Genomic DNA, 13,733 nt, shown 5'->3' on the forward strand with positions numbered 1-13,733 from the left:
TCAGCTACTCCTTGTTGAGCCGACTCACTGCATGGGGAGAAAAAAAAATAGCTGGAGAGCCACCTTTCACAAAACAGAGACCTATTTCTGACTAAACTGTGCTCCACTAAAATCAATTTACTGAAACAATAAATCCTTTTACCCTGTGGAGCATACCTGGAGACAAAACAGCTCATGCACAAACTGTCATCCTGACTGCAGGCTGTGCCATTAGCTGATTCACGAGCTAAAAACCTTGGAGTCTACTTTTCAGTAAAAATATATACAAACAAGCAAAATTGCTGGGTTTTTTTAATACAAAAAGGAAAGCACTTGTGAGATTATGTAGGTTTGTTTGTCCCTTAGTATCTTTGAAAAACAGCAGCTCCTTGATGAGACGGGGTATTCACGGCATGGGGATGATGGGCTCCTGCCACCTCCTCCCAGCTCACTGACCGTCCCCGCCCTGGCTTGCCCTGGGTGAGTCACTATAAACCCAACTGCTTCGGCTTCTGCCTCTGAACAGGGCCAGGAGCTGAGCACCCACACGCTCAAGGCACCCATGGGGACAGCAGCCACCCCGTCCCAAGCCTATGTGAAGGCGAGGGGATGATGGACCACCCAAACACCACACCAGACCACTGGGGGCTCCCCCAGCCACCTCTAAGCCATCACCTGCAGGCACACAAGGCTTGCAAGATGCAGCCATCGCACATTAATCTGTTATTTATAAACAGACCCTTAACATAAAGCATGAGCAACAGAACAGACGGCAATACGCAACCTGTGCGAGCCGAGCATCCACAGAGAAACCTCAAGATGTTTTGCTGCAAACACAGCCTGCTAATGCACTTAAAAGATTTACAGGAATCAATTGCCATCCTTTCTGCCACCCACCAACATCAATTATTTTCAAATTTCAGATGATGACAAAATGTTTCAGAAGCCACTTTACAAGCCGGTGTCTCTCGCCAGTGACACTGAGCCGTCCTGGAGCACTTCTGATGAAAGCCTCCTCGCTCCAGCCAGCACCAAAACTGAGCAGTGCTGGAAATTCCCGCACTTACAGTGAGGGATTTGTGGGAATGGCAGAATGGCAACTTCACGTAAAAACTGATTGTGCTGAAAACCTTGGAGGCAAAATGTCTAAAGTGTCTCCCACTGAGCTCCAACCCTGCTAATCTATACAAGAATACACAATCTATATCCAACTGATACATTAATCTATACATGCTTTCCTGCAATATCTGTTTCTATAAGCAGATAAAGAAGCTCAGCTTCTCCTTCCAGAGGCTTGTGGTGCTTTCACCTCTGCCAATAACTTAAGGAACTGCCACCTGAAAATATTTCTGCATTTCCTTACTTAAAGAGAATCTAAACAGTTGAGGCTATTTTCACACGAAATCAGCCTCGATCACTTGCACCTGGGTTCTTCTTCTTCCTCCTTCCCTTCCTGCCTTCAATCTGTTCCCAATTACTTTTATGCTGTACATTGGTACCTCTACCAAATACGTCTCTTGCTTGTGACATAACCACCAAGCAGTGGAGGATTTGCTGGTTCATCTATCCAAGCACCAAAGCAGTTGCTGCTGAAATGATTTCTCGCGCAATGAGCTTGTGATCTCAGCGGAGAACAAAGATTTTGGGCTATGCACGGATGTTTCGTGTGGGCTGCAGCACAGACATAGTTACAAAACAGCTTCAAACTGGCAGGATTTCTTCAAAACAAGAAAAAAAATCCAAACAAACAGACCCTAAGTTATTAATGGGCTAAGCTTTCTCAAGCAATGAGTGGCAAGGCAGGGCCAGCCTGGGCATGGGGAGAGTGGACAGGCCACTGCTGTGGTCCATGATGGCTGTGGGCTGGAGAAGACGTTTGAAAGGGGGAAGCTGGGCTGGTGGTTAAAGGAAATGGATCCCACTACAAAAAGGACAGATTCTGCACATCCTCCTGCCAGCAGGGCCTGGGGAGCATCCCTGTGAGGGGACAGCAGTCTCTGGATCCCCTACATAAGGGGGCAGCAGTCCTCATCGCAGGGCTCCCTCCAGCTGGCTGCACTGGCGAGGAATGGGGCTGCACCTCTGCCACCACAGCACTGCGGGGAATCGTGCTCAAAGTTGTTAAAATAATGAAAAAGCGTCAAGTGACAGCTATTGGGGTGGCCCTGCAGAGCAAATGCAGCCTGGCCAAGGCGATGGGCACCAGTGGGGGGGTGGCAAGCACCCAGGAGCAAGGTCTGCTTGAGGAGCACCAACATGCTGCCTTGGGGTGAGAAGGGGGCTCCCTGAATCCCAAAAGGACGCAGTGGGATGAGGGTAGCCTTGGGCAAGGGCTCTTGGCACTGCTGGGTGGCAGGCAGCCGCTCTCCGTGGCGCACATTTAACGGCAGCCTCCGCTCCATTGAGCGCATCTTCCCTGGGGTTACTCCACGACTCCGGTTTATTCCACGTCCACTTGACCAATCTCACCTCCGCGGAGGGAGGTATCATCTCATTAGTACACAGACATATCTCGAGTACGCAGTGATGAATTCCCCCCGGAGCTTCAAAAGCAATAAATGTGACCTTTGTGTGTTCCTGCCATAAAATACCAGGAACACCTCCAGCTCCCAAGATAGAAGCTGTGGTGGGCATATGTGAGCAGCATACGCCATATGGATTAAGTCAAGGGAATGCTTAGAAAATCTGACTCTGCCTTCAGCAAAATTGATACCGGCAATGTTTTCAGCAATTTCTTGAGGATTTTCCCTGTGTTTATGAAGTGCTGATCACCACAAAGTGATCTTCCAGCCTAGGTCTTTGAAGTCTCTCTAGCCCCATGCTTACAATAGCTTTGGATTCAGTGGAGATCACAAAATACAGCAGGAAATGTTAATATAAAAACAAAGACTTTCCTTTAAAAGGAAAGGTCTGTGGTGCCTGGAGTGGAGCACACATAAATCTGGTTCAGGGTTTCATTCAGACCCCTTTAGACCCATTCTTTTTACTGTCTCATATTGCAGCAGCAACAAATGAAACATTTAAGCATGCTTAAATATTGATTTCATCTTCAGCACTCAGAAGTTCCTTAAACAGTACATTTCTGCTGAGTACAGGAACAGCTAAAGAGGCATCTTACTGAGGGCTTTAAAACTATTTAAAGCTGTTCTATGTGAAAAAAATTTGCTTTTCGGAGCAATTCCACCTAATTGGTGGGCAAGAGAGCTGGAGCTATCTGGAGGTTTATCTGATCTCTGTGATAAAATTCCATCCCTGGGGTGACCTAAAAAGGACTGGAAAAGGCATGTGCTATGTGCTACGTGGATCAGCGCTAACGTGGATCAATGCTACGGGCAAAGCAAGACACATGACCTCAGAGGTGTTTTCCAGCTCTTCTCCCTGCGGCCGCTCAAGAGCCAGTCAGAGATCAGGCTCCTTCTTTGTCATTGAATATTTTGGCAATGACATGCTGTGCCCAGTGACAACAGCTCAGCTGAATGCTCAGGAGGAATTTAAACTTCTGCGTATCTCTTGAGGCTGGGAGATAACTCCTGACTTCTCTGAACGGGAGGAGGGGCTGCAATTCTCCAGTTAACTCATGTTAATGATCTCAGAGATGAGCAAAGCTGGTTTGGAAATCTCAGCATGTCATTGAGGGCTTCCGATAGAGAGCACTCTTTATGGACTGCCTTCAGACTTACCCATGCAGGTGGCAGTCTTCTGCATTGGGCGGTGAAGGGCACCCAAATCCCACCCCCACTGCACCCGGCTGCATGGCTTCTCCCATATGGGGAGCAGTGGGAGCACAGCCTCTGCTCCAGCACAGCCCAGGAGGGGATCAACCACACATTCCCTGCAACAGCTTTCCTCTACCTGTACCCCAATCCCACCTCTTCCACAGGCAGGAAAATGCATCCTCCCAAAGAAGCCCCTTGACACCCCACCGCCTCTGCAGTCCAGCCCCCTCAGCAGCCCCAGGCACAGCTGGTGTGGGGGATACCACCATGTTCCCTCAGTCACCAGCACCCATCCCACTTCCTACCTGCCGGACCTCCAGCTCCCCGCAGCACCAGGGATGGGCTACTAATCAATGCCACGTGTTTTCCTTTTCAAGCCACTGGAAAAAAATGCACTAGCTCATGTACTGCTAGAGAAATGGGGAGGGCTGGGGGATGGGGCGAGATATCAGAACCCTTCAGGCTGAAGCCATATCCGCAGTGGATTTCATATGCCAAACGCTGGTTTGCAAAGCTGCTCTCTCCCCAGCATATTTAAGGCTCAGCCAGTAATTACAGGGCTCTTTCAGCAACAGAAATGGGCTGGAAATAGGCTGCTGGACAGCGAGGCTCTCTGCATGACCACTGTTGAAATCCCCTGGCAACCAGAGTTAGAGCAGGAGGGCTCAGGGGCTTTGTCAGAGCCCGTGGTCTCATCCAGTCTGGTGCTGTACAAATACTTCCTAGGGGTTGTCCTTGAAAAAGGTGATAAATTACAAAGAGCTGGAGGAAGAACAATGCAGCTTGCCCAAAACTGCGCAGAGGATCAGCAGCAAAGCATCGCCTGTGTGCTGACATCGGGTACAGGGTGTGCTCATCGGGATGCTGTGATGCCAGCCCATCCAATGCGCCTGCGAGGAGCAGGGCTACCAGGGGTATATGGCTGTGACAACGCTCAAGCTCCCTTCCTAAATCCAACATGTTCCCAAGGCAGCACCACTGTTTTCTCAATGGTAGAAACTGGTTTCCTGATGTAGTACTGCAGCTGTACAGCATCAGGAAGGATGGATCCTCTGTAAGGCACCTGAGCAGGACCGAGCCACTCAGCTATGCCCAGGAGCACCCTCTGCTCTGCCCAAGGACTTGACTGTAGCTGCCAGTATCTCAAAACCTGGTGTGCCAATGACCAGAGCTGAGGCTGCTAACAGAGGACCAGTTAATAAGGGCAAAGCTGACTGCAATTTGCCAGTGATATTATGGGCTTCACAACATCAGTATTATGAGAAATCCAATATACAGGATACATATAACAGATAATTAGCCAAATGCTAAAAGCAGCCTCTACAACTTTCTTGAGGTCTTAGAGATCACAGTAAAAAAATTTTGCTTCTAAATCATTAGTACACCAGAAAAGCAGAGATCTTCTGCAACCAAGATCAACCAACGTGGTGGCTGACTTCTGAGCCCGTTTACGCTCCGTGCAGGCTCAGTGGACTGACTTACGGCAACCTCACCGATCACTGCAGCACCCAGGTGAGACTCAGCACAGTCTCCCCATTCAGCAGTGCAAGACCTCATCCACTCCAGCAGGTAACACACTTTGTTCTACCCTTGAAAGACCTTTGCAACGGGGAGTAATGCTTCATGTAGGCAGGCTTCAGCTTTCCCTGACCTCACAAGGTGAATGTTTTACTGCGTTGTTGTTTTTACCTGTGTGACAGTAACCACACCGCAGCAATCCTTACCTAACAAGGACTGGAAAATCCCTCCAGAGTCTGGCAGGGCTACACATCCTCGTGTCTGCGCCAACAGATCTGCCCAGCAGACCATGCTAAGCACCAGTGCCAATGGTCAAATTCCCAGTTCAGTTGTTAGCACTCAACTGAAATGCACTAATGGATCTGAAGACTGTGCAGTGATAGAACAGCAGTGATGCAGGTGACACGATGCTGTGATATTTAGAGACACCTGAGAAAGGAGAGACAACCCAGAACCAGCATTTCTGAAAATGACACATTTTGACTAGGAAATCCTCTTTCCTCCAACTCCATCTTCCCAGTTGGCCATGGTTGAAGAAATGCTTTCAGATGTGGCCAAAAGGAGTCAGGGTCAACACATCCATCCTGATCAACACCCTCCTGCAGTACAGGTGCTGCAGGGATGAGCACAGGAGAAGATCACGGTCACGCAACCAGAGCACGGTCCTGAGTGATCTGGATCTATCCATCCTTCTGCAAACCAGCTCCTTGCTCCATGAGGCACACTGCACTGTTCCCACTATCATTTGGCTCGCCCCATACTTCCTGCATGTGACAAAACCCCTGTGTGAGTGAGAGGCACTGAAATGCACTCAAGATCCTGTGGCAATCCATATGATCTCTTTTGGAGAGCCTGAACAAAGATTTCTTCTTCAAGGTCTTTTGTTCCACATGGTTCCTTAAAGAGACTTAAAAAAACCAGCAATACTCACCCATCTCCTTGAGCTCCATATTAAGAAGTTCTAACCAGCAAGCATCAAGCTCGTCCAGGTCATAGCGGCTCATGCCTTGCAAGTAAGTCCTCGTAGCTTCTGAAATCTCAGAGCCAGGCAGGCTGCCTGGTGAAACCTGTGAGGGCGAGTTCTCCAGCTGGGGTATGATCCTGGAAGAAAAGAAGGAGAGGTTGACAAAGAGCTACAACTCACAAACACAACCTGTTTCTTGCCGTGGAGGGTGTGACCACGCTGTGTACAAACCTGTCTCTAAGAAGGAAAGTAAGCCCAGCGAAAGCAAAAGGCCAATGGCATCCTGGGGTGTATCAGGAGGGGGGTGGTGAGTAGGTCGAGAGAGGTTCTCCTCCCCCTCTACTCTGCCCTGGTGAGACCGCATCTGGAATATTGTGTCCTGTTCTGGGCCCCTCAGTTCAAGAAGGACAGGGAACTGCTGGAGAGAGTCCAGCGTAGGGCTACAAAGATGATCAAGGGAGTGGAGCATCTCCCTTATGAGGAGCGGCTGAGGGAGCTGGGGCTCTTTAGTTTGCAGAAGAGGAGACTGAGGGGAGACCTCATTCATGTTTATAAATATTTCAAGGGTGAGTGTCACGAGGATGGAGCCAGGCTCTTCTCGGTGACAAACAATGATAGGACAAGAGGTAATGGGCACAAGCTGGAACACAGGAGGTTCCACTTAAATTTGAGAAGAAACTTCTTCTCAGTGAGGGTGACAGAGCACTGGACCAGGCTGCCCAGAGAGGTTGTGGAGTCTCCTTCTCTGCAGACATTCAAAACCCGCCTGGACGCCTTCCTGTGCAACCTCATCTGGGTGTTCCTGCTCCGGCAGGGGGATTGGACTGGATGAGCTTTTGAGGTCCCTTCCAATCCCTAACGTTCTGTGATTCTGTGATTCTGTGTGATTTTGTGTGCTTGGTGACATCTCCCGTGCCTCAGATGCTCAGAGTACCAGAACTTGGTCACATGCACTTTCCCAGAAGACTGCTGGTCTGGGCACCTAACAAGATGGTTTGAGTTGGGATGCACCAAAACAAGCTGATTTTCAGAAAATGCTGAGCACAGCCCAGCTGCCAGCTCTCCCTCCTGGGACCTCAAACTCACAGTTTGTGCTTTTCCCCATGTCACACAGAAAAGCAGCACAGGGAGGTGAGAGCACAGTGGGGCACAGCTCCGGCATCCCACCCGCCGCCAAGGGCTGGTCCGCATCGCACTGCGGCACAGCTCCAGCTCCCCTGGGCTGGCTCCCTGCATGCTGCCATGCCCACCCCACCTCTGGTGCCATCATGAGGGGAAGGAGTGCTCTGGGAATCAGGAATTTGCTTTTTGACCTGTGCCTCCATCCTGCTTCCATATATTCTTCCCTGCAGATTGGTGGTGTAATCCCATCAGAAATAAAACCGGTATCAGTGCTGCATGAAGGCTTTACCACCATATCTCATTCTTCCAAAACACCCACTGATGCTTTTCAGCACGAGTCAGCCTGCACCCCTCATGGCTCCACACTGCAGAGTGGCCCTGGGGAAGCACTGAGCGGGCAGCTCTGTGCCAGGCTCTCTGCAGGAAGATGCCTGCTTTACAAGAGCTCTGCAATTCCCCCTCACACCATGAGAAATTAAGCCATTTTTCCACTTCACGTGGCTCCTTTCTTCCTTCCCACCTTGCATTACCACCAGCCTAGTGGCAGCAACCTCCTACGTGTTTGGATTCCTGAGTCAAATAACTCAACCTACAGCTACAGCTGCTGGCATCAACCTCATGTTGCTCTCCCTGATGTTAGAGGGGTTGTTTCTCCCCATGGGGGCTTGCAGAGAGGCTCAGAGGAATAGGTCTTCAGGACAGAAATAGCCTGTTCAAGAGAAATGCCCTGCCCTGCCTGTGAAACCAGGAAATCTGACATGGAAAGTACATGCAAGCACAGGACTGGGATCAATTATCAACTGGTATCAATAGTGATGCTCTTGCCTGGAGCCAGCGGTCCTGCTGGCACCAACCCATCCCTGCCCTCTGCCTGTGAAACAGCATCCCGTGCCCCTCGAAATGCAAGATGCTCCTGAGCTGTGCAATAAACACAAGGACAGGCCTACAGCAAGGGCTCCTGCTCTTCACTGTTGTTTCAGCTGTGCTGCCAACCCAGCTCCTTCCACCCACGGGCAGGAGGGCAGCACACAGGCACCGGGTCTGGCACTGCCACATGTCTGTGCCCTGCAAAGATGAGACTTTTCACCCAGAGAATGGATTTCAGTGCAATGCTCTGTCCTAGTTACACTCAGAAACATGAGCCCAGGCAGCAGCAGCCAAACACCTTCTCCCCGTGTGCCCTTCTCCAAGAGCTCAGCGGGAGCAGAGGCATCTCTTAAGGCTCTCCAGAGGTCTCTGAGGACACGAGGAAGCCCCAGCTCTGCCAGTGCTTTGCTTCTCACCTGGCTTGGGACTTGACTGCAGGAAAAATGAGTTACCAGAAGTTGCCCAGCTTTGCTCGCTGCTCTCTCCCCAGTGATGCTGGCAGCCCTGGCCAGGCTCTTCGCCTGCAGCTCCACTGCAACAGATTTCAGTGATGGCCTCGCACTGACAGCAGGTCCAGCACAAGTCCATGGCAACTTTACTTACAGCGATCGTTTTGCCATTCATTTACAGAAATTTACTATTTACATGAGAAAAATGAGACCCAATTAATACAGTGGCCCAAACACCAACAGCAACAATGACTCCTCTAGCCATTAACTCCTCATGCAGCTACTGCTGATTTACTGGGGCACAGTCCTGGGCTGCTCAGACGAGATGCCCAACCCGCTCTGTGCAGGTCTCCCCAGGGCACTGTTTGCAGGCAGTGCAACCTCCGATTTAAAACAGCCTCCAGCTAAGCCCCCCTGAGCGAGCCCCATGTTGCAGGCAGGCGGGGGTGCCACAGCCGCACCACGCTGGGTAACACCTGGGGAGGCTCAGCAATGGAGAATGAGCTGTGGTGGTCTGCCAGACTCATCCCGAGCGCTCTCTAATCGCAACCACAGGGACGGGGAGAGGAGCCGCGTCATCTGCTGCAAACTCCCTGCACGGAAAGCAAACAGGTGCTTGCTGTCAGCTCTTCTGCCTTTTCTTGGCAACACCGCGGCAACACACATGACGCTTGCCATGCACACGTCAACAGTGTCGCACATAATGACATGCAAGCAGAGGATGGGCTGGAAATGAAAAGTGGCCTGTGGTGCCAGCTGACAGATCTCGGCGAGGTTGGGAGCTGGAGCTGGCTGCAGCATTTGCACAGCTCACGTTTCCTCCCCCAAACACCACCTCCCGGCACAGATGTCAACACAGAAAGACGCTGCAAAGAAACAAACAAGCAAATAGCAACCCGCAGCAGCACGTCAGCCCCGTCCAAGCAGCTTCTCTGCCACGAGAAGCCTGCGGAGCCAACCCTGCTTTTGCACCAGTACCAGCTGGGAAGCCCCTTGGCCCCTGCAAGATTTGTATCTGCCTTCTGTCCCGATATGTAAGGTAATGTCAGAGCATCGAGTGCCCTGTGCTCTTGTGTCTGGGACAAAGCCATTGTGTCCATCACATAACTGGCTGAATTGTGGTACCAGATGCTCTGAGATCCGTAAGTGCCAAGGGAAGAAGTTCACGCACAGCTGCCCTCAGGAACAGGACCCTACCCACCTTGCCCAAGGTCGGGAAGGAAATCCGTGGCAGGGCAGGAAAATTAACCTGGAATTTCTCCAGACACATTGTTTCATTGCTGCCCTTGACAGTCATGACCACTGGAGGCACTTCCAGAGCCACCAGCGGGAGAAGCAATAATCTGATTGCTCAGAGAGAGAAATATCAAGAAATGGGTTGTTCTTGCCTCTTTTGCTTCACTTTTCCCACCAATAAAGTGAAAATAAAGCTGTGCCCCAATGCCCAGAGGACATCTCCAAGTTTCAGTTTAGGATCTGAAAATAACCCCATGAAAAGACAGCTTTCAGAGTCACCAGATTTTGAAACAAGCTCACTGAAATCTAGGACAGGGCTTGGGGATTCAGTAACATCTGTATTTAATGCAGATAGTAGTAATAATAACACTGAAACTCTGCCTGCTCTGATCAGGCTTCAGGACTTTCATCTAAGGAGCTCCCAAAATATAAATATAAAATACAGAGGAGTTGCTGGTGCAACATGTGTTGGTCCAAGGAGTGAACCTCTCACTCCCAGGAGCCCAGGTCCTGCTCAGCCCAGCACAGCCTTCCTGCCACAGGCTGAGCATCACCATCTTACAGAAGAAAAACCCAACCCTCCAGCTGCAATGAACATTCCTCCTGGAAAGAGCTGCCCAAGCAGGCACGGGGATGGCGTTGTGTGCCTTCCTTAAGCTGCGTTACACAAGCTCTCACCCAACAGCCGGCTGCAACAGGCGACAGCCTGACACGGGGCCAGCCATGGATGCTTGGGGGAGCTGGAGAAAGGAGACGGTATTTTTAGCCTGGCATAAAAGTGCAAAGATTAATGCTCTGTATACAAAGGAGTGGCCTGAACAGGTAATTTACGGCACTGACAGCCCCTGAAACACACTCGGTCTAACAGAGCGCTGACAGAGACCGGAGAGATCTCTCTGGGTTCTCTCTAACATGGTACATAAGATACTGCCCTCCAAGAGCTGCGCTGCCGTGTTCCCGGTGCTGCCGGTGTGAGGGACCCAGCGCCCGCCTGAGCCTGCCCCAATGTGTACAGGCAGGCTCTACCTCCTCGGGTTTTGTGGTAAAGGATTTTTGCTGAACCTGATGCTCAGAGATGGGAGATGAGTGACTCTCCCTGGTCACGCAGCTGCCTGCCAAATGCAACCGAAGCCCCCAAAACCTGAATGTGTGTTTAGACTCCCTCAGGTGCCATCTTTGCACAGACCTGGTGATGCAGAGATCAGGGGGAGCTTCATGGAGGCACTGGTGGTAGCAGCACTGCTGGTACAGATGCTCAACATTCAGTCCTTACAACACTGCACCGTTAAATGGAGTTTGCTTTGGTTTAATGGGAACTGGAATGTACAGACACTTTGCTTCTCACCACGTCACTGATGATGAAGATCAGGTTAATTAAGGCACCAAGCTTTAACGGCATGCTCCACATGCTCCCTGGCGCTCAGTTAGAAGGTCTGAAGTGTGCTAATGCAGCAAGGGCAGGTGCCTCCCCCGATCTGGAGAAACACATTTTGGGAAAGGTGGATCAAGTGCTGCAGCCCCACATTGCCTGCACAGCTCCTACCTCATGGCATTTTGCTTCCATTACTAATTATTAGTCACATAGTATTAATATGAATGTATCTTCTTAAGAGAACCACTGAACCCACCCTTGGCACAAAACCTGCCCCAAACCAGCCTCTGAGGCTGTCACAGCCATGGAGGAGGAAAACGCATCAGCCCGAGCCTCCCCAGGTGATGCCCATGCCAGGGCACATGCTGCCCCAGATCCAAATGACAGAACGCTGCCGTCAAGACCTTACCCACAGATTACACACACCCAGCGATGGCCAGATCCAGGGAGGCTGAAACCTGGCATAGGGCACCTAATCGGAAAGGAAAAACCGCAGGTTTGGGTCTGGCTCCTCTTACACTCATTTTCTGTTGAAAAGAACATTATGACTTTAGCGTAGCTATGACTGATCGGCATGGGTGGGAGATGAGGCTCCAGCGCCAGATCTGCACCTCTGCAGGGACAGCAGTGCCTTTTATCAGGACACTCCACCCCACTGGAGCTGTGACTCGAGCGGTGCCAACACTTGCTGCCCAACAGCACCTCAGAAACAACTGTAAAATTATTTTTTATACAGTGGGCAGCTTGTATAAACCTACAAAGACCTGCTGGAAGCCTGGTCCAGATCAAACCCTTGATTCATGCACAGCACTTGGTTAAACAGGAGGATTTTATGGCTCAAAAATGATACAGCAGACAGTACGAGAGGCTACACCCCCTCCCCTGAGCATCCCTCCCGCCCTGAGGGATGCTGGAGGCTGCCAGGGCCTCGCATGGGACACCCCAAGCCTCTGGGGAGACAGAGCAGGACGCAATGCCCAGAGGTGCACAGCCTCCCATCGCTTCCTGGGTTTGCTTTAGTGGGTAAAACCATGTTCCTAAAAAGCAGCCCATTCTTCCTTGACACATGCTAACACGCCTGCAAAGAGCTTCTTGGTGTTCAGCTATAAAGATCAATGACTGCAGAGACAGCTGCCTTGGGCTAGGAGGAACAGTAGAAGGAAGAGATCCTACAATTTAATATAAAAGAGTAATCTTGGAAAAATCCATGCCTTGAGTTACAGCAATATAGAAAACAGACCCTGCTGTGCACCCCTCCTCATCCACAGCAACATCAAGAAAATTGGAGCCTGGAAAGCTGTAAGCTTTGTGCAGCTCAGACACACTGCAGTGGAGACGCAGCTTGAAAAATAGAAAAACCACCGAGGCCGCCCTCGCCAGCAGCTCCTGCCCATCTCCTGCTGGGCTCCAAGAGCTGGGGCTAGCAGGGACATCAGGGCATCACTTGCATGCAGGAACAGGGATTAAACCCTTCGGAAACATCCGTGTTCCCAAATAGCTGCTTGGTGGAAAAAGAAAAGCCCAGGCTGGGTGGTGAGGATGGCTGCACACATGCCACCAACTCACACAATTTTTGCAGCAAATTTTGCATGACATGCTAATACTCTTCACGTCCTGCGTTCAGGCATGGGTGGTCCAATAGGAAACAACCCTTGTTTCTTATTTCCAGTCCTGCTTTCTAGTTTTCCTCTCTTAATGGAGCCTCAGGTGTGAGGGGGAAGGTGCATTACTTCCTACCTGCTTCAGGGTGGCAAGACATCGCCTGTGGTACGGGACGTGGGAGATAACGGATGCCCACAGTGCTGCCGGGGCTGTGGCAGGCAGTACGTGCCCAGAGGAGCCTGGCAGTACTCAGGGCGATGATTTTCTAAAGATGGGTGAAAATACCCATTCCTCACCCTTGGTGACTGTGCTGTGCCCTGGCATCTGCCTCAGCTCTGGAGAGCACCTGCAGCCCCTCCTGCTGATGGCACCAACACAGCCGCCCAGGCGCTCCATTGATTTTTCCTTTCTCGGGGAGAAAGCAGGAGTCAAGCTCTTAATTACCTCAATTACCAGCTTTCCCATTTCCCTTTAGCCTTACTGAAGGGCTTCTGTTGGCTTGTTTAGAACATTTTCTCCTTTTTAAAAAAGCAGAAGTAATCAGGTAAGCAGCAAAAGCAGCACTAGGAAATTCATTTCCAGAGCATTCGTGAGGCTGAGCGCTCCTCATCCATCCAGCTCATTTGTGCTGACCTGCTGCCTCCATCGGGACCAACTCCTGCACGAGTAGATCTCCGCAGCACACAGGGAATTTCACACGTCTCCAAGGGTATTTCCCATTCCTGCAGAGTTTTGATGCATTAATTATTCATCCCTAGACTCAGTTCAAAGCGGGTGAGATGCTCAGTCCCAGGTTGTGTCAGCCCTGACACGATCCAAATAAACGGCGACGGTAACACACGAATACCCTGCAGCCAGGGACCCTGAGCAGGGCATGTCCAACCAACCCACCCAGGGTCTGCATGAAG

General features: G+C 50.8%; 1 protein-coding gene across 1 annotated transcript in view; it reads right to left on the reverse strand.

Annotated features, from left to right (window-relative positions):
* LOC104534304 (protein Jade-2-like) overlaps positions 1–13,733 on the reverse strand; it is a gene marked incomplete at its 3' end in the record, with an annotated part of 54,604 nt that overhangs the window by 14,378 nt on the left and 26,493 nt on the right. The window contains exon 4 of the mRNA XM_010194434.1: positions 6,145–6,314. Within this exon, the coding sequence (XP_010192736.1) occupies positions 6,145–6,314 (170 nt within the window). The remainder of the gene's footprint in view (positions 1–6,144; positions 6,315–13,733) is intronic.

Source organism: Mesitornis unicolor, unplaced genomic scaffold, assembly GCF_000695765.1.
Source record: "Mesitornis unicolor isolate BGI_N332 unplaced genomic scaffold, ASM69576v1 scaffold24521, whole genome shotgun sequence".
Taxonomy (NCBI): Eukaryota; Metazoa; Chordata; class Aves; order Mesitornithiformes; family Mesitornithidae; genus Mesitornis; species Mesitornis unicolor.